General features: G+C 36.2%; 1 protein-coding gene across 2 annotated transcripts in view; it reads right to left on the bottom strand.

Moving 5' to 3' along the window:
- The window catches only part of ZNF143 (zinc finger protein 143), a 37,436-nt gene extending 12,619 nt beyond the window's left edge, over nucleotides 1-24,817 (bottom strand). Inside the window, exons 1-11 of one of the 2 annotated variants that reach the window (XM_016147361.2) lie at nucleotides 24,697-24,817; nucleotides 16,238-16,356; nucleotides 15,827-15,919; nucleotides 14,888-14,971; nucleotides 14,293-14,376; nucleotides 12,879-13,075; nucleotides 12,115-12,189; nucleotides 5,642-5,761; nucleotides 4,380-4,455; nucleotides 3,564-3,689; nucleotides 1,256-1,435 (exon numbers count right to left, since the gene is read on the bottom strand). In XM_016147361.2, coding sequence (XP_016002847.1) covers nucleotides 1,256-1,435; nucleotides 3,564-3,689; nucleotides 4,380-4,455; nucleotides 5,642-5,761; nucleotides 12,115-12,189; nucleotides 12,879-13,075; nucleotides 14,293-14,376; nucleotides 14,888-14,971; nucleotides 15,827-15,919; nucleotides 16,238-16,349 — 1,147 coding nt within the window. In that variant the 5' untranslated portion in view covers nucleotides 16,350-16,356; nucleotides 24,697-24,817. The remainder of the gene's footprint in view (nucleotides 1-1,255; nucleotides 1,436-3,563; nucleotides 3,690-4,379; nucleotides 4,456-5,641; nucleotides 5,762-12,114; nucleotides 12,190-12,878; nucleotides 13,076-14,292; nucleotides 14,377-14,887; nucleotides 14,972-15,826; nucleotides 15,920-16,237; nucleotides 16,357-24,696) is intronic. The other variant, XM_016147364.2, reaches the window with a different exon arrangement.
- Nucleotides 24,818-25,196: the final 379 nt, after the last annotated feature.

The raw sequence follows: 25,196 nt of genomic DNA, 5'->3' as shown, positions 1-25,196 counted from the left end.
CTTTGGAAAACAATTTGGAAGCTGCTCAAAATAGTAAACACAGTTACCATATGATGCAGCAATTCTACTTGTAGGTATATACCCAAGAGCAAAGAAAACATCTGAACACAAAAATTTGTACATGAATGCTCAGAGCATTATTCATAATAGCCAAAAAGTGAAAACACCTAGTGAATGAAAAAATAAAATGATAAATTCATGTAATAGAATACTGTTCAGTAATTAAAAAGGAAAGTACTGATATTTGCTATGACATGACTGGACTTCAAAAACATTTTGCTGAGAAAGAAGCCAGATGAAAAACACCATATATTGTATGATTCCATCTATATAAAATGTCCAGAATGGGCAAATCTATAGAGACAGAAAGTATATTAGTGACTGCTTATGGCTAGGGGGTGGGAGTGGGAGAAGACTGCTAATGACTATGGAGTTTTCTTTAGGTGAGATGAAAGTATTCTAAAATTACATTGTAGTTATGGCTGTACAATAGTGTGAATAAACTAAAAAACACTGAATCGTATATTTTAAATGGATGAATTGTATAGTATATGAATTGTATCTCAAAAAGCTGTACTTAAAAAAAGAATCTATCCATAGACCACCCCTCCCACTCTGCCCCCCATCACCACAAAGCCCAGTTTAAAAAAGGCCTTTACCATGACAACACAACACACGGGGCCCCTGCCTACCTGTCTGACCTCACTTTGTACTACTCTCTACTCTCCAGTCATAGGGAACCACCCAGTGTTCTCCAAATAAAAGTCACACTTTCTCATATCTTCGTGCCTTTACCCATGACATTTTCCCTGCCAGGAATACCCTCCCTTTACCTAGCATACTTTAGGGCTCAGTCTCAAAGTCAAATTCCCCCGTAAAGTCTTCTGTGACTGCTTCTCCCACAAAGCTGGCTGCTCCCCTCCCTACTCCCACAGCATCTTGTTCACATAAATGGGAGACATTCTACAGCAATTATATGTCTACTATCTCTCTTCAACTCAACTGCCCCTCTCAATGTCTTAGCTGTCTCTGTATCTGATGCCTGACAGGGCAAAACACAGAAGATGCTCGATAACTGTTTCTGAATAAATGAATATATAAATGCTAAGGTGAAGTTTTTTTTTTAAAGTTGCTTAATCTCTTTCCACCAAGTGGTAGGAAGGAGGAAAGAGATTACTTGAGAACGGTTTATGAAAGAGGCAGGAGTTAAACTAAGCCTTGACAGTTAAATGACCAAGAAATCACAGACTGTTACCTGTATGTATCCTCACATGGTTTTTATAATTGGTTGCACTGGCAAATGCCCTCCCACATCCTGGTTCTGTGCAGTAATAAGGTCTTTCTCCAGTGTGTGTCCTAACATGCACTTTTCTGATATTTGATGTTGTAAAAGACCGACCGCAGCCTTCATAGGGACATTTAAAGGGCCTTTCTCCTGAAAATACAAAAGGCAATAAATTAAATGGTGCAAAAATACATAGAAAATTGAAATGTCTTATCCTTCGATTCAGCTTAGGATCATGCTCAGGACTCTAGCCTTCTTGCATTTGAGCTTCCCTTTCAATTTTTTCCCCCTGTAAACAGCATCTTCTACTTGAAACAAATTTATGTAGGAAAGCCTAAATAGTATTCGAAATTCATCAATGATTACATGACCCTCCAAGACAGAATCATCCAGATAGGTGTATTAAAAAAATAAGCTGAGAAAAGCAAAGAAAGAAATATCACAAAGAAATATAAAAGAAAAATAGAGCAAAAAGTAGGACTAAGTTAAACGACTCTAGAATTCCCTAAAAGCTTATCTCCTAGTTTATTCTATTAATACTTTGAAGAAAATAATTTTTGATCTTTTTGAAATCTAGAGTCTAGCACAAAATATTCATCGAAAATGCTCGCTGAATATATTACTATTCTCATACTCTAATCTTATAAAAAAGTATATTCTGCCAATTATATTCCTTTTCTTCATCTTTCCTTTTTACAACCCCAGAACTCAAAGGGCCTTTAAACTGTCAAGCAGAAAAGAGCGTTTGCTTTTGATTCTCCTGTGCCTTATTCTCAAATGTGCTAAAATTAAGCAAACAACTTCTGGGACAGGAAAAAAGACCTCTCTCTCCCTCAATGCATGTGTGTAGATATAGAAATTTATCTCTATATTTTTCTTTTGTTAAGTGAAATTATGATTTACCTGTTGGTGGAAACAATTTCCAAAAGATTTCTGCCCTCAAGTATGAAATCATTTAAAAAGGAGCAGGAATCTTTGATCCTTTCTTTGATGAGAATTTTGTTCAGTATGTTAACCTAAGGGGAACAAAGAGTTTACCTTGGGTAAATTCCTTCCCTCTCTGGATCTAGATGACCTGTAATGTTTTCCCAGCTCTGACATGCTATGAGAAGACATCTAGCATTCTAGTAATTTTCATTGTGCTATATATACTATCCCCGACTCTGTAGCATCTTGCTTTGTTTTTGCACTGAAATCACTTATGTTTATAATAGAAGTCTCTGAAGCCCCTTACTCAATCCAGCATTATACCAACAAAAATATGATTTAAAAACCACATGAATATGTCAGTTGCTGAATGAGTACTATCAAAGGAAGTACAATTCAGATGTCCTGACCAAATATTAATGGAACTAGATTAGTTTTATGTAACTTATACAAAAGTTGGCATTATACAGCAAATCCAAATAAGTGTAAATTACATAGAAACAGAGACCTAGAGCTCTGATCCTGAACATTCTTAAAGTAAAGCCAATTTTGGATCATATTTGAACTAAAAGTTAAACTTTAATGACTGAGAGAATCTTCAAAGAAATTTACTAAACTATTTCAGAATGCTTAGAAGTATTTGGGGACAAACCTATCATACTATATTTAAAACACCTGCAGTAAAATCTCAAACAAAATTATCTTATAGTCGACAGCTTATAACAGCATCTCTTATCAACAGTTTCTGGAATTCTTCCAGCTCTGATCCAAAGCAAATAAATACCTTTATAACACCAATTCCACAAGTACTAGAAAGGGGGGTAAGAACTAGGAAGGGAGGTAAGAACAAAGTACCCTTTAGGAAAAGGAGAGAAGGAAAGTTAAAAGGGAGGAGAGATGATCACAAGAAAGTAACAAGCCTTTCTTTCTTTGAGGCTGTTAGGGGTTCAAAACTTTCTTTAGCAGCAGCTTAATGCATGAGAAACAATACTAAAAGAGAAGGAACTGAGTGCCTGTCTCAGTTGGGCTATCAAATAGATGTGTAATCCTAGGTAAATAAGCCTGCTGCGCAGATAACTCCTTAAAACTGAGAGGGCTAGTGGTCTACAGCCATTCATTGTTAATTTTGGGGGGGACATGGACCCCTTTCAGACACTAATAAAGTTATGGGCCCTGATCCTGGAAAAAAGCATACATGTGCAAATGGAAAATTGCATGAAATTTCAGGAGTTCAAGAGAAGCCCCCTGACAATGAATTCCTGAAATTCTTCCAGAGATTCCTTCCCAAGTCCCCTCCCTCCCTGCAGGTAAGAACCCCTGGCCTCAATAAGATATTTGTTCACACCAGTACCTGTATGAGTTCTGATATGTTTCTGTAGATCGCCTGAAGTTTTGAAAGATTTAGTACAATTGTCTTCTGAACACCGATATGGCTTTTCTCCTGTATGAGTTCTGAAATGACTTTTTAATCCATAACCTTCAAGAAAAATTTCAAAGAAATTTAATTACACAAGACCCCTCTAAGCATGCCTATTGAGATCAAGCTACTTAAAAATATAGTAAACACCAAAGATATGACCCTAGGCAAACACACAATAGAACTCTTAAAAATGTACAAGAGTATGATAGCTCAGGTCTGTCGTGCTGAAAATTCAATAGTTTCATCTCTGTCTAGAAGAGGTAGTCTGTATTTCTTTTTATAAAGTGTCTCAATTTTATTGATGTTCACAACTCAATCCAAAAGCCTGAAGTGGAATCAAGGCTGGGAACGAGGAATGGCGTAGATTGTCAGGAGGTCTGGTACTGGTCCTTGTCCTGCTGGATATGTCCCTGGGCAGGCCCTGTCCCTTTGTTAAGTCCCAGTTCCCCAAGGTCTGTCCTAATGTTAAACTCAGTGTCGGTTTTCAATGGTTGGGTTTTATTTTTCCTGGTAAAAGAAAGCAGGGTGTGGAGTGAAACATGGAACACAGTAGGCAGAAACAACAGCCTGAAGAGAAAAATGAGGAGAGAGAACAGAGTAAACAGGACAAGAGATAGCTAAGGGATAGACTGAAAAACTGGTCATTGTATCTCTGCTAATTCAAACAAAGACAGGGGGTCAGTTCCAGCCTGACTCTTCCTGACTGCTACATAGAACCAAGGAACAAAGAAAATTCACTGTTTTTACCTGTTGCAAATGCTTTCCCACAGCCTGAATGTTCACACTGATAAGGCCGGTCTCCTGTGTGTGACCTCTCATGGACCTGTCATTAAAACGCAGGCATGATTCTATTTCCTTTAGGCATTCCTCGGGTGGATGGTCTCAACAACGACCTTTTTTTTTCACTGCTGAATTATTTTGTTGCTTGTATGTTATTTTTGATAATATACAAAAGGTAACTTTTCTTTTTCTCAAAAACTATAGCCCAATAATTCCCAATGTAGACCAAAATGTTTAAGAAGTACTTATTTTAAGTAAGGAACAGGAACCCTAGAGTTTTTGAGTTTTTCTCAAGTGGTCAAAAGTGTCTGTATGGGACATATACACGGTGAGAGCTAGGAGCAGAGCATAAGGAGAGGCTTTACAATGTAAGGTTAAAGAATGGGGAGGCTGCTGCTAGAAGGGCCTCGAGCTGAGGCAAAGCTTCACCACCAACAAGTGGTATGGCCATGGCACCTGCCTTCTCTATGACTCAAAATCATCTCTGTAAAGTGGGGACTAATATATCTGCCATAGAGTGCTGCTGTGATGAATGATCATGATAACAGCCAATATTTACTGAACTTCTACCACATGCCAGGTCATTCTTTTTAGCACTTTACATGTACAGTAATATTTAAATCTTTCAACCATTATATGAATGAGATACTTTCTATCAGCCAATTTTATAGATAAGGAAAATGAGGTACTAAGAGGTCAGGTAACGTCTCGAGGCTACACATTGATAAGCAGTGGAGATGGACTCTGAGACTGCTATTCCAAATATGCTAAATACACACTTTCTGACACACTCTAAGTTATTCAATAATTGTTAGGCATTATTTTTATAAGTCATGGTACACTGTGTTCAGCTGCAATAAAAGTACTTGACCTATATGTTTGGAAGATAGGACAAACACCATCTTTTGCTAGATTTTAGCCAATCACTGCTAACAGCATGATTACACGCACTGCTCATATAATTATATAAATTTCATATTTGACAAAAATGTATTCGAATATATCATGTGCCAGGTGGTATGCTGGATATTAGGGAGACAAGATGAAGTAAACACATTCCAAGCCTTCCACGAGTAGACAGTTTCTAAAATATGCATAGGCTTTATATGTCTTTGTATGAGTGTGAGTGTGTCTATACCTTGATAAGTGGGGGAAAACAATGGCATATGAATGTTACAAGTATGTCATATGTATAGTCATAACTAGATATAGCATTTCTTTATATATACCTTAAGATGATGAGCTGTTGTATATAATTTTCCACATCCATCATATGCACATCGAAATGCCTTTTCTCCACTCTGTTGAGATTTAGCAGTTACTCTTGTTGCATGTCCTTGTAAGACAATCTAGATGAAACAAAAAGTACAATTTATATTATTTATACAGAAATAAAATAGATGAAATTACTATTTTAGAATAAAAAAGATAAAATTGTAATGTAGGTTTCCAGACTCAGATCATCATCTTATAAAGATTCTATTATCCTGAGCCAGTTAGGCTAATTCTGTTCCATGGCCGAAGTCACTGGCTCTGGAAGAAGTCAAAAGGAAATCTATGAGGGGTACAACTAGAGCTCACAGACCCCCTCATCCACAGAGGATTCATTCTAAGACCCCCAGTGGATACCTGAAAATTCAGATAGTACCGAACCCTACATATACTGTTTCATCTTCTACATACATACTTATGATAAAGTTTTATTTATAAATTAGTCACGTTAAAAAATTAACAATAAAATAGAACAAGTGTAACAATATACTGTAATAAAAGTTCTACGAATGTGGTCTTTCTAAATATCTTATTGTACTGTAATCACCCTTATTATAATGTTGATGTGAGATGATAAAATACCTTATTAAGTCAAGAGCTTCAACTTTCACTTAAAGGAAGCACTTCTCTTTGGTATATCCAAATTGCCAGCATCACTACTCTTGTGTTTTGGGGCCATTATTAAGTAAAATATTATTAAATGCTTGAACACAAGCACTACAATACGACGACAGTTGATCTGAAAACTGAGATGTCTATTAAATGACTAATGGGTAGGTGTCATATATAGCGTGGATACGTTGGACAAAGGAATAATTCACCTCTCAGGCAAGACACAGCAAGACAGCGTGAGGTTTCATCATGCTACTCAGAAGAGCACACAATTTAACCTATGAATTGTTTATTTCTGGATTTTCCATTTAACGTTTTCAGATTTCAGTTGACTGTGGATATCTGAAACCATGGTTAAGGGATAAGGGGAGAGCTGTAGTCTCACTCTAGAAAAAATCAACTCAAGTATCATCTCTAGTGAATTCAGGTAATTCTTGACATACTCAAGGGATATATATATATATACATACACACATATATACACATATATGTATACATATAAATTTATAAACAGATTACATACATATATAAACACACACACATATTTTTTAGAACATGTGTCCTAAAAACAATGTAAGAAGCATATTAAATTTTAAAAGCAATGAAAAAGAGGGGGTTAAGTCATTTGAGTCACCTGTGAGAGACATTACAATCCATATGATCCTACTGTACTTATATTTAGTAGATCATTTTTCTGGGGCTCAACACCACAAGACTGAACAACTGCATTGATTTTAAAGGCTTTTTATTTTTTATTAAAAATTATTGGAGTGACATTAATAAAATCAAATAAGTTTCAGGTGTACAATTCAACAGTCTGTCTTATATGTATTGCATTGTATGTTCACAACACAAAGTTAGATTTCTTTCCATTACCAAATATTTGACCCCTTTTATCCCTATCTACCTCCTCCCTCCCCCTTCCCTCTGGTAACCACTAAACTGTTGTCCATGTCCATGAGTCTCCGTTATGTTATGTTTGTTGCTTTTAGTTTTATATTCCACATACAAGTGAAATCGTATGGTTATCAACTTTTTCTCACTTATTTCGCTTAACATGAATATCTCAAGATTCATCCATGTTGTCTCAAATGACAATATTTCATCTTTTCTTATGGCTAAGTAATATTCCATTGTGTGTGTGTGTGTGTGTGTGTGTGTGTGTGTGTGTATGTGTGTATATATATACCATATCTTCTTTATCCATTCATCTATCAAAGGACACTTTGGTTGTTTCCATGTCTTGGCCACCAAGCATAGTGCTGCTATGAACATTGACATGCATATATCTTTACAGATAAATGTTTTCAAATTTTGGGGGTAAATACCCAGAAGAGGGATTGCTGGGTCATATTGTAATTCTATTCATAATTTTTTGAGCCTCCATACTGTTTTCCATAGTGGCTATACCAATTTGTAGCCCCACCCACAGTGTATGAGGGTTCTTTTCTTTGCATCCTCTCCAACACTTTTTATTACTTGTACTGTTGATTATAGTCATTCTAACAGATATGAGATGGTATCTCATTGTGGTTTTGATTTGCATTTCCCTGGTAGCTAGTGAAGTTGAGCATCTTTTCATATGTCTGTTGGCCATTTGTATGTCTTCTTGGGAGAGAAGTGTCTCTTTAGGTCCTCTGCCATTTTTTTAAATCGGATTGTTTGTTTTCTTGTTGTTGAGTTCTATGAGTTCTTGTATATTTTAGATATTAGGCCCTGATTGGAGGTATTGTTTGCAAATACCTTCTACCATTCAGATAGCTGCCTCTTTGATTTGTGGATGGTTTCTTTTGCTGTGTGGAAGCTTTTTCGTTTAATATAGTCCCATTCATTTATTTTTGCTTTTACTTCCCTTGCCTTTGAGGTCAAATTCATAAAATCCTCTCTAAATCCAAGGTCTGTTAAGTTTAGTACTTATGTTTTCTTCTTTGCAATTCAGGTCTTTGATCCATTTTAATTTTGGTGTATGGTGGGTGACAGCAGTCTAGTTTCATTATTTTGCATGTGACTTTCCAATTTTCCTAGCACTATTTATTGAAGAGGCTTTCTTTTCTCCACTGTATGTTTTTGGCTCCTTTGTCAAAAATTATTTGCCCATATATATGTGGGTTTACTTCTGAGCTCTCAATTCTGTTCCATTTGTCTGTGGGTCTTTTTCTGCAAGTAACATGCTGTTTTGATTACCGTCATTTTGTAGTATAATTTGAAGTCAGGCAGAGTGATACCTCCGGCTTTGTTTTTTTGTTTCAGGATTGCTCTGGCTATTTGGGGTCTTTTGTGCTTCCATACAAATGTGATGATTTTTTGTTCTATTTCTTTAAAAAATGTCACTGGGATTTTGATGAGGATTGCATTAAATTTGTATATTGCTTTGGTTGATAAGGTCATTGTAACTATGTTGATTCTTCCAATCCACAATACTAAATATCTTTCCATTTCTTTGTGTCTTCCTCAATTTCTTTTAATAATGTCTTACAGTTTTCAGTGTATAGGTCTTTCACATGCTTCGTTAGGTTTATTCCTAGGTATTTTAGTCTTTTTGTTGCAATGGCAAAATAAACTGTTTTTTTTTTTTTTCATTTTTTTGGAAAATTCACTGTTAGTGTATAGGAACACTATGGATTTTTATACCATGATTTTGTATCCTGACACCTTACTGTAATTGTATATTGTTTCTAATAGTTTCTTGGTGGAATCTTTAGGGTTTTCTATATAGAGGTTCACGTCATCTGCAAAAAGTGACAATTTGACTTCTTCATTCCCCAGTTGGATGTCTTTAGGGTAGATACTTTTTAAAAACTTTTTTATTTCTTACCATACTGTATGTGACAAAATGGCTTTTAGAGATCATTCTTCTAGTTTTGAATGGAGCTGTCTAAACTCTGGGAAAGGGTCAGGTCCTTGCCATCCTAAGGAATGATCTAGTTACAGTAATGCACACTTGTAAATAGTAAAGGGAGAGAGTAGAGGCATTACCGAGGTTAGAACAAGGGTGGGAGTATTGACAGGAGCCTCGAATTGACAATATAAAAAATGATGGTTGAGCATGCCTGCATGGACACTGGTGGCTATACAGAATGTGCCTTAGGCTTTTCCTTATAACTGTTAAAGCAACTTAAAAACAAGAAGTAATTGTCAAATTACAAGCTATTAATTTAGCCATACTCATGTATTGCTCCGGGCATTCTTAAACAGAGTACTTTTAGATTAGGGTTTCCAAATTTGGCACCACTAATGTTTTGAACAGGATAATTCTTTGTCATGAGAGGGTGTCCTATGCCTTGCAAGATAGCACCCTACTAGATGCCAGTAATACTCCCTCAAACTGTGACAACCAAAATTGTCTCCAGGCCTTGCCAAATGTCCCCTAGGGCACAAAACTGCCTCCCCACAAGCACAGCTGCTTTAGATACTTTAGGTCTTTCTTATGAAATCTGGTTTCACGTAGGCTATCAGCTTTGCAGCACAACTAGTATGTTTATGCTACAAATGAAAGAAAAGGTTCTAAACTGTAAGCATCACAATGAAAAAAATCTAGAAATTTCAGACAAGACTATTTACAAAAAATCTATTGCATTAGCTACAGATCTCTTTAAATTTCAGTTAGGCATACAGTTACAACTTCTCAAGTAACTCTGGCAGGAGTTGGAGTACCAAGAGACAAGCTGAGAAGTTATAGATGCTGCTTATTTGCAGTAGTTCTCTGGGGGATATTTTGACCTTTTAAAACCATGTACTAGGTACTCAACTCCAAATATTGTACTTGATTGTTTTAGAGAGTGGAGGATTCATGAACTTCTAGTCTAGCACTAATGAAAAGAAATATAGTAAGTTACAAATACAAACCACATATGTAATTAAAAATGTTCTAGTAGCCACATTTTAAAAGTAAAAAGAAACAGGTGAAATCAATTTTAGTTGTTTTATTTAACCCAATATGTCCAAAATATTATCATTTCAACATGTAATGGATATGAGAAATTATTGAGATGTTCTACATTCTTTTTTTCATGAGCCTTCAAAATCCAGTATGTATTTTACATTCACAAAACATTTCAATTCTGACTAGCCACATTTCAAGTGCTCAATAGCCACATGTGGCTACCATGTTGCACAGCACAGACCTAGTCTTTAAGAGAGAGGTACAAAAGGCAAAGGAGTAAAAGCTGCAGTAAAAAATAAATCCTATTCAACTTTCTATTTCTTTGTCTACAGGCACCGACACCAAATGGTTATATGTCTACAGATAAGGAGAATGAGGCTTTTTAGGACATTTAGCAGTTATGAATTCCTAGTTATGTTTCTGGGTTCAAAAATTAATTATTGGTAGTAACAGACTTTTATGATAATAGCAGATTATAATATTAAATGACCCAATGGTAAATCCACTCATTTTTTGTAAGACACATTCTATATTAGTTTATTACAAATGTAGTTACAACTGCCTTTCTTTAAAAATAACCTATTATTCAAAAACTTAATTGGTAGTCATTAATAAGAGATAGAATCCTTACTGGGCCATCCCAAGGCACTGTCCTGCATCTCTTGTATATATTTACACTATGTTTGCATTTTAGTAGAGGTTGACTTAGGTAGATCCGACATACTGGAGGATAAAGAATATTAAAGTCTCATTTTATGAATTCGAAGACTTGAAAAATTTGTCAAGAATCACATAGTTTCAAAGCCGATGTGCTTAGTGAATTACAAACAGTGTTTATATCACTGCCACTTCATGGCACCACTTCATCGAAAAACAGAAATACTGGCTATTTGGCAACACTGAGAAGCATCAAATTTCTACCAGTGATTTGTTATTTCATTATTTACTGTTATTATAAATGTAAAATCTTCCTGATAACCCCTAATAGTATCACTCAATGTCATTAGGTGATGCTAATGCTCAAGTTAAAAACTGTGGCCCTGAAGTAATAGCTTTAATAGGAGCTAAATATCATAAAACTCTCAGAAGAATGAAAAATATTTTATGAGTAGTCAACAAAATATTAGAGATAATTTCTGAGACAATAAAGAGCAGCATTAGAGGAAGAATATGCTACAATAATAACAGAAGCTCCAAGAACACCCACCCACATAAACATAAAAACACATAATTCAAAAGTCTTAAATTATGTAAGTTTTGAATTTTTGAATTGTAAATCTCCCAGAATGCATCTGTGACTACTTTGTACTTACTACAAAACTTTTGGAGGCACTGCTGCTCTAGGTTGTTATTTAGGTAAAAGGTAGCTAATAATGGGACCCAGGGTGAGCATCTGAATCAAGGGCAGCCAACCCATGACCATCTGCAGCCCAGGGAGCAGTCTAGCACAAAAAGTACAAACAGCTTTGCCCAGTAGGAACAATGATAACTAGCTAGGCTGGACCTTCTCTCTAGGAGTTGAAAAGGAAAGTATGGAGGGAATCAGAAGCAGAAGAAACAAAAAGATATAAAAAGCAAAGCGGTGAGGATTTGTTAGTTACAGTAATAATGGAGCTCCAGAAAAAGAGGGCACAAGCTACTACCAGAAGGGCAGTCAGATCACCTAGTCTCCAAAATTGCCTTAGATTCTAGAACACTAGCTTCATCTGGATTTCTGTGATATCTCCCTTTCTTTACTGACACTTTGCATCCATATGATTAATCCTGAGACCAAAAGTAGTTTTAAAAAGCTGCTAATACATCTGTGTACTGTTTTTCTGAATTGGCAATATTTTCTTAGAGGTGGTTAAGTTCATTCTTCTTGCTTTCATCCATAAAAGAACTCGGAAATGCTAAGAGAAAGAGATTCTTATATAAAAAAGTAATTTTACACACCTGCATTTTTTTCTCTTGCTCATTTTCTCCAATAATTCCAGTACCTGTTACACTTTCACTTCCATCAATGGACACCTACAGGAATAAAATAAAGTTTAAAAAAGTTTTACATCTTGATAATTGTTTACGCTGAATGTTAAGTACATGGGGATGCATTATTGTTTACTTTTGTGTATCTCTGAAAATATCCATAATAAAAATGGGAAAATTAAATTAAATTATATGACAGCTATATATTCAATGCAGGAAAAAAGCCCTAGCCCTTTTTATGTAAAACTTGAGACTTTCCTTCACTTTTTCCAATCTCTAATTTTAACTTCTTAATTTATAAGCAGTTCCATCTATACTTTATTATTTCTCTTATGGCACCCATCCTTGAATATATCTTTTTGTGACTTACTTGCCACGCATTTCTTCCTGATAAGCTCTTATCCCATCCCCTTATTTTTATTCCAATATTTCTTTCTACACTTCACTTCTTTTAAGATAAATGTTGATCTTCTTGATGCTGTCTGATTTTGACTTTTTTGTTTTTTGGCGTGGTATTTTTCTTTCTTTTTAAAAAATTTTATTAAATTTATTGTGGTAACATTGGTTACAGAGATTATATAGGTTTCGACTGTACAACTCTATAATACAACACCTGTATATAGCACTGTGTTTGATTTTGACTTTGAATAGTTAGTTTCTTATTTGATAAAGCATGCTTTTTGTTTTCTTTAATAAAAAATAAAAGATGTTCTTGACATTGTAAAATGATGTACCTTTGCTGCATACTGTTCCAAAGCACTGATGGTGTCAGGGTCGATCGTGGCATCCCCAGTGTGCAGACCTGCCACTGTACCATCAGCCTGAATTGCTAAGATGGTGTCAGACTGTGGGACTTGCACTGCATGGTGGATGTAAGCTGTGGTGCCATCTTCCAGCTGAACTGCCTGTAATGCGCTCTGGTCATAACTATCTGAGGGAGTGGAAGAGAAAGGCAGTGAATTAAAGGCAGTCTGAAGTTTTACTGAGCAATTATGTGAGCATGGACCCATGTGCTTTACATGTGTTATTTCATTCAATCCTCACAATTTTGTGAGGCAAGTATATTTACCACCCCCATTGTACAAATGAAAACTACAGCTTTGGGGAGTCACTTTTGTTAGGAACTAGGAAATAAAACTAATGATTATGAATCAAAATCAGTATGTTGAGAAACCAGGATCTGAATTCATGTCAGTGTGACTCCAAAGTCCACTTTTTTCCTTCTAAATAACTATATCAATATACAATGTTGTGAAATAGTAAATCTATCCAATTACAATGAACCCATGTTTAACTCCCAGTACTAAAGAAAAATTTCAGAGCTTACTTTTTCTCATCTTTAAACAAATTTATTTACAAACTTCAGTATTCTAAAATTCAAAAAATTTCCCCTTTGGTTTCACACCTAAACAGTCTTTCTGAAACATGTTACATCATTCTATGATAAAATATTTTATAAAGTAATAACAATAGCTAACATTTATTAAGTATTTACTATGTGACAAGAATTGTTCTAAGTGCTTTACATAGGTTTGCATTCTGTCATCACAACAACCTTATGATGTAAATACTGATCATAATCCTCATTTTACAGAAGACAAAACTGAAGCACAGTAAAATTAAGTAATTTGCTTAAGGTCACATAGCTAAAAAAGAGCAGACTGAGATTTGAGCCTGGAGTGTATAGCTGCAGAGCTGTGCTCATCACTTCTATGCATTCCACCTCAAACTCCTGGTCCTCCCACACAAAATTAATAAACATTAACATTTTGCCATATTTGCTTCAGGTACTTTTTAAATTTTTATTTACTTTTAATTAAAGATCAACATGAAGGACCTTGCTAAAGAAATTATATTTAAGAAGAAAAAAATCAACAATTTAAATTTCAGGTATTTAAATATTTTAAAAGCAGCCTCTATTTGATGTCTTCCAGTGAACAGGGATTTGCTATTCTGACGAACATTAATAGACAGCTCAAGTTATTAGAAAGTCTTTCCTTAGATTGTGCCAAAAATCTCCCATCTTGTACTAGAGAACAAGCACAATTCTTCTTTTACATGACAGTACTTCAGTAACTAAAGGCAGATCTTATTTTTCCCACACCCTCATTTATCCCTTATTTATTTATATTTCCAAAACTATTTTACCTTTGGAGGTATGGTGAATAAATGCTGTAGTGCCATCTTCTAATTGTACTGCTTGACCATCTTCTAGACGTAAACCATCCCCTGCTCGAGAGCAATGCTTACATTTAGATCCCATATTTTACGATAACTCAGCAACAACAGAGTAAATAAATCATTAGACACATTATAAAACCTATACTTGCTTTATGGGGTCCTGAACATTTAAGTAACATTTAAGCTCTGAATAAGTGTTTTAAGGTAAAAAGATTTTAAGCTACTTGTTTTAGGAGTCTATACAAGGAGATAAGGAAAGTTGAAAGAACGGGTAAAAAAAAAAAAAGAAATGAGAGACTTGTAGGACTGCTCAAATAACAGAAATATTTACTTAGGACTGTTGCACATTTATCTCCGGAATGCAGACCAGTAACTAATTATCTTTAAGAGAAAGTTCTGATTAAGTTAAAATGGATTTTAGATGCTCTCTTTGACATCTACTGGTCTTCCATTTCAGAAGGAGGACTAAAGATCAGGACTAACTGTAAGCATTAAGAGGAACTGGAGGTGGCAAATACTGAAGTATGAAAATCAGAAGGGTAAATAAGTATCAAATACTTACTACTTTTGGGTAAGGGTACATGTTGAACATAGGCAGCAGAGCCATCTTCCAGCTGAATGACCTGGCCATCTATGAGTTTTCCATCTGGAAGAAAACATTTAAACCAATAAATGAGCACAAGCAAAAAATTTTAAACTCTACAATTTCAAAATGATTTCAACTATAAAAACATACACTACTTAAGATCATGTTCATCTTGATTCTTCCCTCAATGTTCTGAGGCAATTCAATAACACATCCAGTGATCCTACAGAAAGCAGAAAATCCTCCCTCAGCCATCCTTCCTCCCCTCCAATTTTCAATTAGACAAGTTCAAGAGGAAGAGTGGCTCATCACACCAGGCTACATGAGTCGAACCTCTATATAACTTTCAGAGCCATTTAGGAACAGTAACTCTGACCATGGGGAAACTGAAGTTGGGAAGAATAAAAAGATATGTCAGTGTATATGAGGCCTGTTGTCATTCTCATCTCTGGGGGCACAAGTCCCTTGACAATGTATATATATGCTCAGTAGGTTTCCATAAAAATAAGGAGTTTTAGAACTAGGCTATTTCTTGGAGCAAAATAAACACTGATTCATAGACAATGTTATATAAGCAAAACCAAATGTCTTTATTCTTATGCATATTTTGTAAAAACATTAAATAATAATTTGAACCAAAAAAATAAGGAAGGTATTATTAGAAATAGGTTGGTGACACTCCCTCCTCCCCTCGTCCCCACTAATTTTGATACCCCACGGTATCTTACAAACATCTCAAAGGGCGTTCCCAACTTATCACAACAAATTTTAGTTAAACTGAAACTATTTTAAATGACCATATGCAAAACAGCATCTTCAGAAGGGGTTGGTAAGGGATATAGTTGTTAAGTGCTCCAGCTCTGAGGTTATGCATTGCTGGTATTAATCAATGGGCTATATATATCAGACACGTACCTTTAGAATTGTGTTGTATATAAGCGGTAGAACCATCTGCAAGTGTTACTGCTTGCAAGCTTACACCTTCCATATTTTCTAAATTGTCACCATCTATTATTAAAAAGATAGTTATTTTCTTTAGTTAACTGTCATACGTGAGTGTTGTTTAAATTTTTAAAAATAAAAATTAGGTAAAAGGCAGATTGCTTAGCCTAGACTCAAATGAGATTTCTTCTAGCATTTATAAAAAATATTTCTCTTCCCTACTGTACCCAGCATCCACACCGAGGTAAAAATACTCATAGAAAAGCTTAGTTTTGAGTTGCCTTTAGCTATATCAGGAAGAGGGAAGTAAACACAGGGTTGTGAGTTTTCATTTTTCCTTCAGATAAATGATATTTTCAAGCCCACATGATCAAGGCTGCTCACCTGCCACAGTCACTGCCTCTGTCAGGCACAGGGTAACATGTTGAGCCTCCATTCCTCCTCCAGGAAACTCTGTCATTCCCTGAGAATCTCGATTTATTTGGGCTAACAACATTTTTTACCTTGAAGAAAAACATAAGCACTTGAGAACAAAGAATGATGCATATGAAATAAAAGCTAGAAAGAATATTTATGAACCATAAAAAATTGCTAAGGAAGTAAACCGTGTTTAAAATAAGCTGAAATTTCACTTATATGCTGGTTAAGAGTATTAACCCAAAGTCTAAGTTATGTTTTTCATAACTCATTAGTAAAAAATTGAGCACACTGACAAGTCTTGCCTATCAGTTTTGTACCATGTTTAAAATTTCCATAATTAGAGTTCTTTGGGTTTAACATGGTTGAAAATTCCCACTTACAATCCATTTGCAGTCCTGTTGATTCAATCTTCAGAAATCTATCCTGAATCTGGCCACTTTTCACAACCTTTGCCATTACTTCCCTGATTCAAGTCATTATCATCTCTGACACACAATACTGCAAAAGCACCTGCTTCTCCTGTGACCTTCCCACGGACTCCTCTCAACACAGCAGGCAGACTGCCCTTTGTTAGATAGAGCACGTACCTCTTTTACTCGAAATCTTCTGATGACTTCTCATCAGCGTAAAATCAAAGTCCTTACACTGGCCTAATAAGCCACTGATCTTTGCCCTGGTTTCCAGCTACTCTCCATCTCATTCATTCTAATTCAGCCACACTGGTGTCCTTGCTTTTCCTCAAACATACTGGGTGTTCAGCTGTCTCAGGGCCTTTATATTTGATATTCCTTCTGCTTGAAACATTCTTTCCAATATTTTCATTATTATTTCCTCATTTTCTTCAACTCTTTGTTCAATGTCACCTCAATGAGAGCTTCCTCATTCAACTCATTTCAAACTGTACCTCCCATCCTCCAACCATGATATACCCTAATCCTCTTCCCTCCTTTATATTCCTGCATAATACTTATTATTTGACATATTACATGTATTATTTGTCATATTACATGTATTTACTTAGTTTGTTTGTTTCTTATCTATTTCCCCTTCCACTAAAATGGACAGGAATTTTTACCTATTTGCTCATTGCTGACTCAAGTACCTAAAAAGTACTTACTTGGCACACAGAAGACACAGAATAAACGCTGAATAAATGGATGAACAAATGGCTGTTTTACCAATCACCAGAACAACCCCCTTCCTCCTTTCTCTTGCTTCTATGTCTCTTTACCTCTGTGGGCCTTGAGTTATCTCAAATAGGTTTTGAGATAACTTAGCTGCCTTGAGTCAGGGAACTGGACCTGAGTATCTTACTCTTGAGGACCTTTCCAGGTCTAAAAATTTGATTTTTAGTGTCAACATTTAAAATTGTAATATGGAGATAGCAGTAATAACTTGTAATTATACTTATTTAGGAGTACTTAGAGATTTTTGTTTTAGAAACTATAAACTGTACCTTCTTTGGGCTAAAGCCAGGGACCGTGGTTCAGATTTACAAAAAGGAATCAGAACTGTGAAAGAAGTCAGCCAGGGGTTGACTTTTCAGAGATTCTTGAAGGATTCATAGAGCAGACTGAAACTTCAATACTTTCTTGCTACCTCTGAGGGTTAATAGAGGAGTCTCAAAGTAACATTGGTACTCTGCTGTTAAGACGCCTGATGAGTACTGAACTAGGACATGCAAATTTTCAGAACAAGTACTATCTCTATATAACAGAAATAAATTAAGATAAGGAACTGGAGGGCAAAACACCTATAAAGATGAAGCAAGTATTGCGTGATGTTAAAAAAAAATCTAAGGTTTGATTGTAACTCAAGCCTTTGTCCTTTTCATTCAATTATTTATAAATCTCCAAATAACTACAATATATAGGATCAACATGTAACTGACATGTCTTCAATAAATAAAAGTTGTCTCTTGTCTGAAAACGTGTCAACTGTTAAATTTATGTAGGAAGGTTTCACAGCACCTATAATTTCAATTCTAATAGAAAAAAAATCTACCCTAACTGAAAGATAAAGAGACAACCATTTTCTAGACACAAATTGCTGGCAAATACATGAGGTAGTGAAGGGAGAAAGGACTCAGAAGAGTTCAAATGGGTACTACAATTACCAGGGATAATAAATAATGGCAGATATACAGCCCATCTTATTTTTACAGTTCTCAAAAAGATTGTTACAATTAATGCCTTTGTTAAAAAATGGTCAAATGGAGAAAATCTGATAGCGAAGAAAAGGAATAAACAAGCCAGAGATCAAACACTCTAGAGTCACTCACGCCATATCCATCATTTCTTGATCATTTTGTCACCAACATCTTCAGGTTGTGTGAAATGAGCATGTAAGATACACACAATATCTTTGGAAAGGGCCACCTTGTGAAAGGCAGTCAATTTCATGTGGTTTGATCATGAATCAGACAGAGGAGGCTGTCCTGAAGCATGATAGAAATCTCCAATGAAGACATAATATGTCTTCAGAAATAAAGTTCCTGCCTTTCTGGAAGGTGATGATGTATGTTAGCATAAGAGACAAAAAGAACAAAACAAAAAACAAAAAAAACCACCAGAAATGTAGCAAACGTTATATCCAGAATATATAGAAAACTTCCACAACTCAACAGCAAAAACCAAAATGATCTGGACTCTACTAACTTCTCCAGTAGGGTGGATAACCACCCTGGTTTGCCTAAGACTGAGGAGGTTCCAGGGACATGGGACTTTCAGTTTTGTTTTTTTTTATTTGTTTTGTTTTGTTTGGGTAGGATATGGGGTGAACTTTGTTTTAAAACTGGGATAGTCTTGGGCAAATCAAGACAAGTTGATCGCTATCCTCCAGAGCCTTGTTCTAGCCACAACCTACTCTCATCCTACACTCTAATAATATTGGTTAAAATTCCAGTAGTTAATGATACTGATTTCATTTAATAATACTAATATCATTTAATATTAACATATTAAATAAAAATAATAATGAAGATAACTAACCTTTGATGTCAAGCATTAAGGTTAATCCATTTAATCCTTTTAGCAATCCTATGAATTAAGTAATATTTCACTGTAATTTTGCAGATAAAGAAAATGATCAGAAATGTTAAATGTTCTTAACTCCACAACATAATTAAATAACAAAGTCTGCCTTCTAACCATTTGGGTCAATGTGAGCTACTGGATTATTAGATTAGATCTCACTATTATAAGAACAGATGAATGATTAGTCAATAAGATTAAAAAAGGGAAGCATAAAAAATGACATAGACCTTAAATATTTTAAATATGTAAACATACATCCATTTGCTAGTTTTTGATAGAAAGCCAAGGCCTTTACTCTGAGAATTAGTCTGTGAATCTGTTCAACATTGCCTTTTTGCAAAAATCACTAGCATGATGTATTCCAGTTGGGGCTACTTTAAAAAAGAGCAAGAACTTAAAATCCTTGTAAAGGGATTTTATGATAGAATCCTTCCAGATTTAAACATTTCTCTCTCCTCTCATCTTTTATAGTTATACTACTTATAGGACTAAGTCCAATTCTTTAGTCTGACATTCAGGCTACTCTCCAGTCTGGCCCTTACTGACCATTCTAATTTCATCTCCTATTGTTCTCCTTTAGATCTTTACCTTTACCATGGTCAAACTACTTTAAAAAAAGATGTGTGTGTGTTTTGAATAAATATCCATGACTGATATTCTTAGTACTATATGTATGTATAGATACATGCTGTGTGTACACACAAATACCCGATAATGTGCATGCTTTTAGGGATATGAGAGAGGTAAAAAGAAGTAGTCCTTGAAAAACTCATTCTATCCTGACAGACAAGTGAAAACAGATAACTAAAACACAATGTGGTGACTTTTGGTCAAGATGGTTAAATAGGTAAATGCTGTGCTCGCCTCCTCCCACAACTACATCAAAATTACAACTAAATTATAGAACTACCCTGGAGAACTACCTGAAGACTAGCTAAACAGAACTTGTAACTAAAGACATAAAGAAAACATGTTAAGACTGAAAAAAAAAAAATGATTGGGACAACTTGGCACTAGCTGTCAAAATTTTAAACACAAGTCTTAAACCAAGTAATTCTTGTGGGAACTTATTAAATGTGCAATTTTAATTGTAATATCATTTATAATAGCAAAAAATAGTACAGTCTAAAAGTCCATCAATAGGGACAGGTTAAGTAGACTAAAGAATATCCATAAATGAAATATGCAGACATTAAAAAGGATAGATCTATATGAAATATGTCCAAACATACTGGTAAGTGGCACAAAGCAAATTGTAGTTTATATGGTATCAATGCGTTCATGTTTTTAATAGAACTGTATATAAATATCTGCATAGGCTTGTATATACACTTAAAAATTAACATGGTAACCTCCCAGAAATGGGACTAGGAGATGAGGGTTGAGTGAGGAAAGGACTTTTAATTTTTACCATATACCTTCTATGAGTTAGAAAACTTTTCAACCATTTATTTTGTTCATGGTTTTAAAAAATAAAACTAGTTACTTTAAAAAAGTTACTATAAACAAAAGTATTAGAGTAAGGAGCACCTAACTTTGCCTTAGGGATGCAGAGACAGGATCTGTGAATTTGGGTATAAAAAGATAAGTAAGCATTTCCTAAAGATCAGAAGAGAAAGGCACAAAACTCCAGGCACAGGAGTTTTTGTTGCTGGCTCTTTCAAAGTGCCAAGCCCTTCACTACCCAGATCTCAGTCCAGTTATCATTTGAATCCTACAGTATTTGCTGTTATTTGGCTTGTAGCCCAGGTCACTATGAATTACTAATCATGTTTTTATTATCATAGACTTCATCTACATGTGGAGTTATAATTTGCTGAATGCTATCTATTTGAATTCAGCTCAGTTCCTGGGCAATTAACCAGTTCCTGAGCTTCCATTTCCTCTTTAGAAAAAAATGGGAGAACACCTTCCTGAGAAGGCTGTTGTTGCAAGAGTTAAGTGAATTAATGTATGTAAAGCCCTTAAACTCAAGATGTTTTCTTTCTACAGGTGAAGAAAGAGATTTCTAGAACCTTGTTTTTGACTGAAAGGCTTCTGATTCCTAATATCTAATGTTCCTCTCTCCTCTTCCTAGTCTTTTAACTCCTACATCCAGTCTGCTCAATTAGACTATAAGCCTTCTAAGATATGTACTGTGTCCCATGGGTCTTTGGAATTTCTGATTCCTAAGATTATATGTTCAATAAAGATCTAATGAGTTTAATGGCAGTTTGTACTTGCTACATACACATAATACCAAATGTTGCAGTGCTTTACAATTATCCTCCATTATCTACACCCAGCCATGCTGACCTAGTTCCTAGAATACACCTAAATTTTCTTGCTTTTGCACATATTGTTAGGTGTCACCTCTTACCTGAAATGGCCATCCTACCATCATCTCCTTATTTTCTATCACAGAACTCTATATCCTGCACAGGAGAATTTCACTTATCAGAATTTCTAAATGAACTCTAAGTTCCATGATTGGCAGGGCCCTCATCTGTCTTATTAACCCTGGAATTTCTAGTGCCTACAAGAATGTCTGACACATGAGACATGATTACTAAATATTTGTTGAACAAATGAATCTGAATGAGGTCATGGCTAGTTAACTGCCTGAGACAGGATTAAAGATTAGGTCTTCTTTTATTCCAATGCTCTTTTCAATGTACTCACTTTTTATAATATGCTACTGTATTACGTGTATATAGCAAGTACAAACTGCCAATAAGTGATTCCAACTTCTTGTGACCATTACTTCGTACTATATAAATCTTTATTTTCAATACAAGGCTAAATGAATTCATCATTATTTAACTTAAAGATGTGTGCAAATAGTATAACAACATCCATGCTATGCCATATTGTGTACAATATTCAAAATACTGTATCATTCTAAGTACTAGACATCTGATATTTTAAAAGTGAAAAAAGTAGGTACTTGGTAAATTACTGAATAACTCAGTTGAGAGACTGAGCTTTTGAGCCAGTCATAGGTTCAGTTCCAGCTTTGCCATGTAATACCTGGACAAGTTACTCTATAAGCTTCAGTTGATTCACCTCCAAAAGAGGGACAGTAACTCCAGTATTTGACTTAGGTTTGTAGTTAAGATAATAAGTTTATGTATATATGTAAAACACTCAGTAAGTCATTTAATTTACTGCCTGGCCATAGGTGCCGAGTAAAGTGGTGTTTTAAGTACAAAATAAATGCAGTTTGTAAAATGCCTGTGTCTACACATTAATAGACAAGTTACTTTCACAGGGTGCAGAATTCTCACTGCGGCAGTTTTAACATGGGATTAGATTTATGGGAAAATATGGAGAAAAGTTTATTGTTTTCAAAATCTTTTCTATGAAGGAGAGGGTGTTTTCTCTGTCTAAATTCATCTTAAAAACAAAATCATTTTGATTTACAGTACGATGAAGTTTAAAACAATGTCTTACAAATTAAGCACAGAAAGGAGCAATGACACGTGGAACCCAACTTTTAATAACTCACTGTGTTCTGAAATAAAGTCAGGAGCAAAAAGACTTAGAACTAGGTAAAACGTCGGATTAAAATAAAAACTAGATAAAAACTTCAAAGTTAATTATGAAAACCTCAAGACTCAGAAGTTCTCACATGTTCATAAGCTACATATGTATTATAAATAATAACGACAGCTAAAGTACTAGTAGAGGTACGATTCCTCAATCTAGCTAGGTCATCCAGCTAGGTGAAATGGTGCAGCCACTTGGAAAACGATTTGACAGTTACTCACAGGTGGACCATAGTTAGCATATGACCAAGAAATTCAACTTCTATGTACACACACCCAAGGTAAATGAAAATATATGTCCAACAAACGGAAACTTGTACGTAAATGTTCACAGCAGCTTTACGTGTAACAGACAAAAGATGGAAACAATCCAAATGTCCATTAACATATGACGGATAAATAAAACATGTTATGTCCATACATAAAATATTTTGCAACAGAAAGGAATGAAGTACTGAAACATGCTATAACATGAACGTTGCAAATATTACATTAAGTGAAAGAAGTCAGTCACAAAAGCCCACATACTGTGTGATTCTATTCATATGAAATGCTCCGAATAGGCAAATCTGTAGATTAGTGGTTGGAGAGGTGTGGGAAGTTAAGGGAAAATGGGGAGTAACTTAAAGGGTAGTTTCTTTTTAGAGTGATGAACATGTTTTAAAATTGTGGTGATGGTTGCACAACTCCGAATATACTAAACCAATTTAATTACATACTTTTAATGGGTGAATTGTAAGGCATGTTAATTATACTGATAAGCTGTCATCTAAAAAATATTTGTGTGAAATTTCCAAAATGTCTTACTTACAAATCTCATGAGCTTTGCGTGATCTCCTTATTTCTCTTATTAAACACTTAACAATGAACTTATATTAACATAACATTTAATATTACATATTTTTTGTCAACTACAGAAAAATCCACGTATCTTCTAAGATTCAAGACAACACCGAACCTACAATTTTCACCACATCCCTCCACCACCCCACCCATCCCACCCCATGGTTATACTAGTTTATTAGACACTTTAAAAGCAAAGACTGAAGCTGATTTTAAACAAATAATGCGTTTAGCAATGGTCTTCTTTCCTACTTTTTGCTTAACTTCGTTACTGCGGGTAAATGTAATGTTAAAAAAAAGCATAAGGGAATGGAGTAAAAATTGGTTCACGTTCTCCAATGTTACAAAGCAACTGAAGGATTCGTTCACTTTGGCCACAACCGAGAAAAAGGAGAAATAAAATTAATAACTCTAATATTTGATGTTAAGCCTCAGTGGCCTAAAAATAAAAAATAAAAAAAAAGTGAGGGGAACAGTGATCTGTGCACAAACTGCGTGGGAGGAAATTCTAGGAGCAATCTGCAGGTGGGGTCCGAGCGGGCCCTCGGCCAGTCCTGCCGCCAGCGCCCCTGCTGAGGCCTAGTGCGGACCGTGGCCCGACGTCCCAGCCGGAGAAGATTCGCCTCCGCGGCGTCTGGGGACTTGCTCCGCGCGGAGGTCAAGCCGAGAAGCGCTACCCAGATCCAAAGGGCTCCACCCTTCCCTCCTTCACTCCCTCCCTTCGGCGGTCCCCTGAGGGGAACAGGCGGGGCACAGCGCACAGAGACTAGGGATGGGGGGTGGCGTCCTCAGTGAGAAACGCTCCGCCGCCCCAGAGTGGCGGCCGCGGGTTATTAATAAACTCTGCTTCTGCCGAGGCGCCGCTGCCGCGGCCGGCCGTAGAATCGGCAGGGCCTGCGGCGGAGGCTAAGCAGCTGGAGTCAGAGCCGGGGCCCGAGTGGGCCCACGCCGCAGCGCTGAGGGCGGCGGCCGGGCGGAGAATAATGCACACTGGGTAAAAACACATTTATATACGAACCTCCGAGAAAATTTTCCAACAATTCCTTCGTCCGACCACCATGCACCAGGACAGGAAACAGCCGCCCGGCCCCCAGGCCCCGCAACCCGCATAGCGAGTCTGAAGCCCGCCCCCAGCCTCCATTGGGCTGTCACTACGTCATTCACTGGACGCCTTCTGCTTGCCATTGGCTCAAATTTAGGCGATGGGAGACGAGACCGCCTTATCCACGCCTCATCTTCGTTACGTCAGGCCTTAAAGCTAGCGCCTGAGTGGCTTGCGTGAAGTGCGGAATCAAAGTTCCTCTGTCTGACTGGTTGGCAGAACCGCTCATCCCAGACAGACACCGCCTGGCTGACAAGTGAATTATGCCGATTCTGGGGCCCCAGCGGGAGGCGCCATTTTGTAGCGAGGGAGGGAGGTTGGTCCTTGTGACTAGCTGGGAGGGAGAAGAGGTGACTGGCGCCATTTTCCCCAAAGGGGCTGGGAGGTGGCCTTTCCTCTCCCGGTGGGCTTGTTGG

The sequence above is a fragment of the Rousettus aegyptiacus genome, unplaced genomic scaffold, assembly GCF_014176215.1.
Source record: "Rousettus aegyptiacus isolate mRouAeg1 unplaced genomic scaffold, mRouAeg1.p scaffold_m13_p_5, whole genome shotgun sequence".
Lineage (NCBI taxonomy): Eukaryota > Metazoa > Chordata > Mammalia > Chiroptera > Pteropodidae > Rousettus > Rousettus aegyptiacus.
The sequence above is the reverse complement of the archived record's forward strand: the minus strand, read 5'-3'. Positions and strand labels throughout refer to the sequence as shown.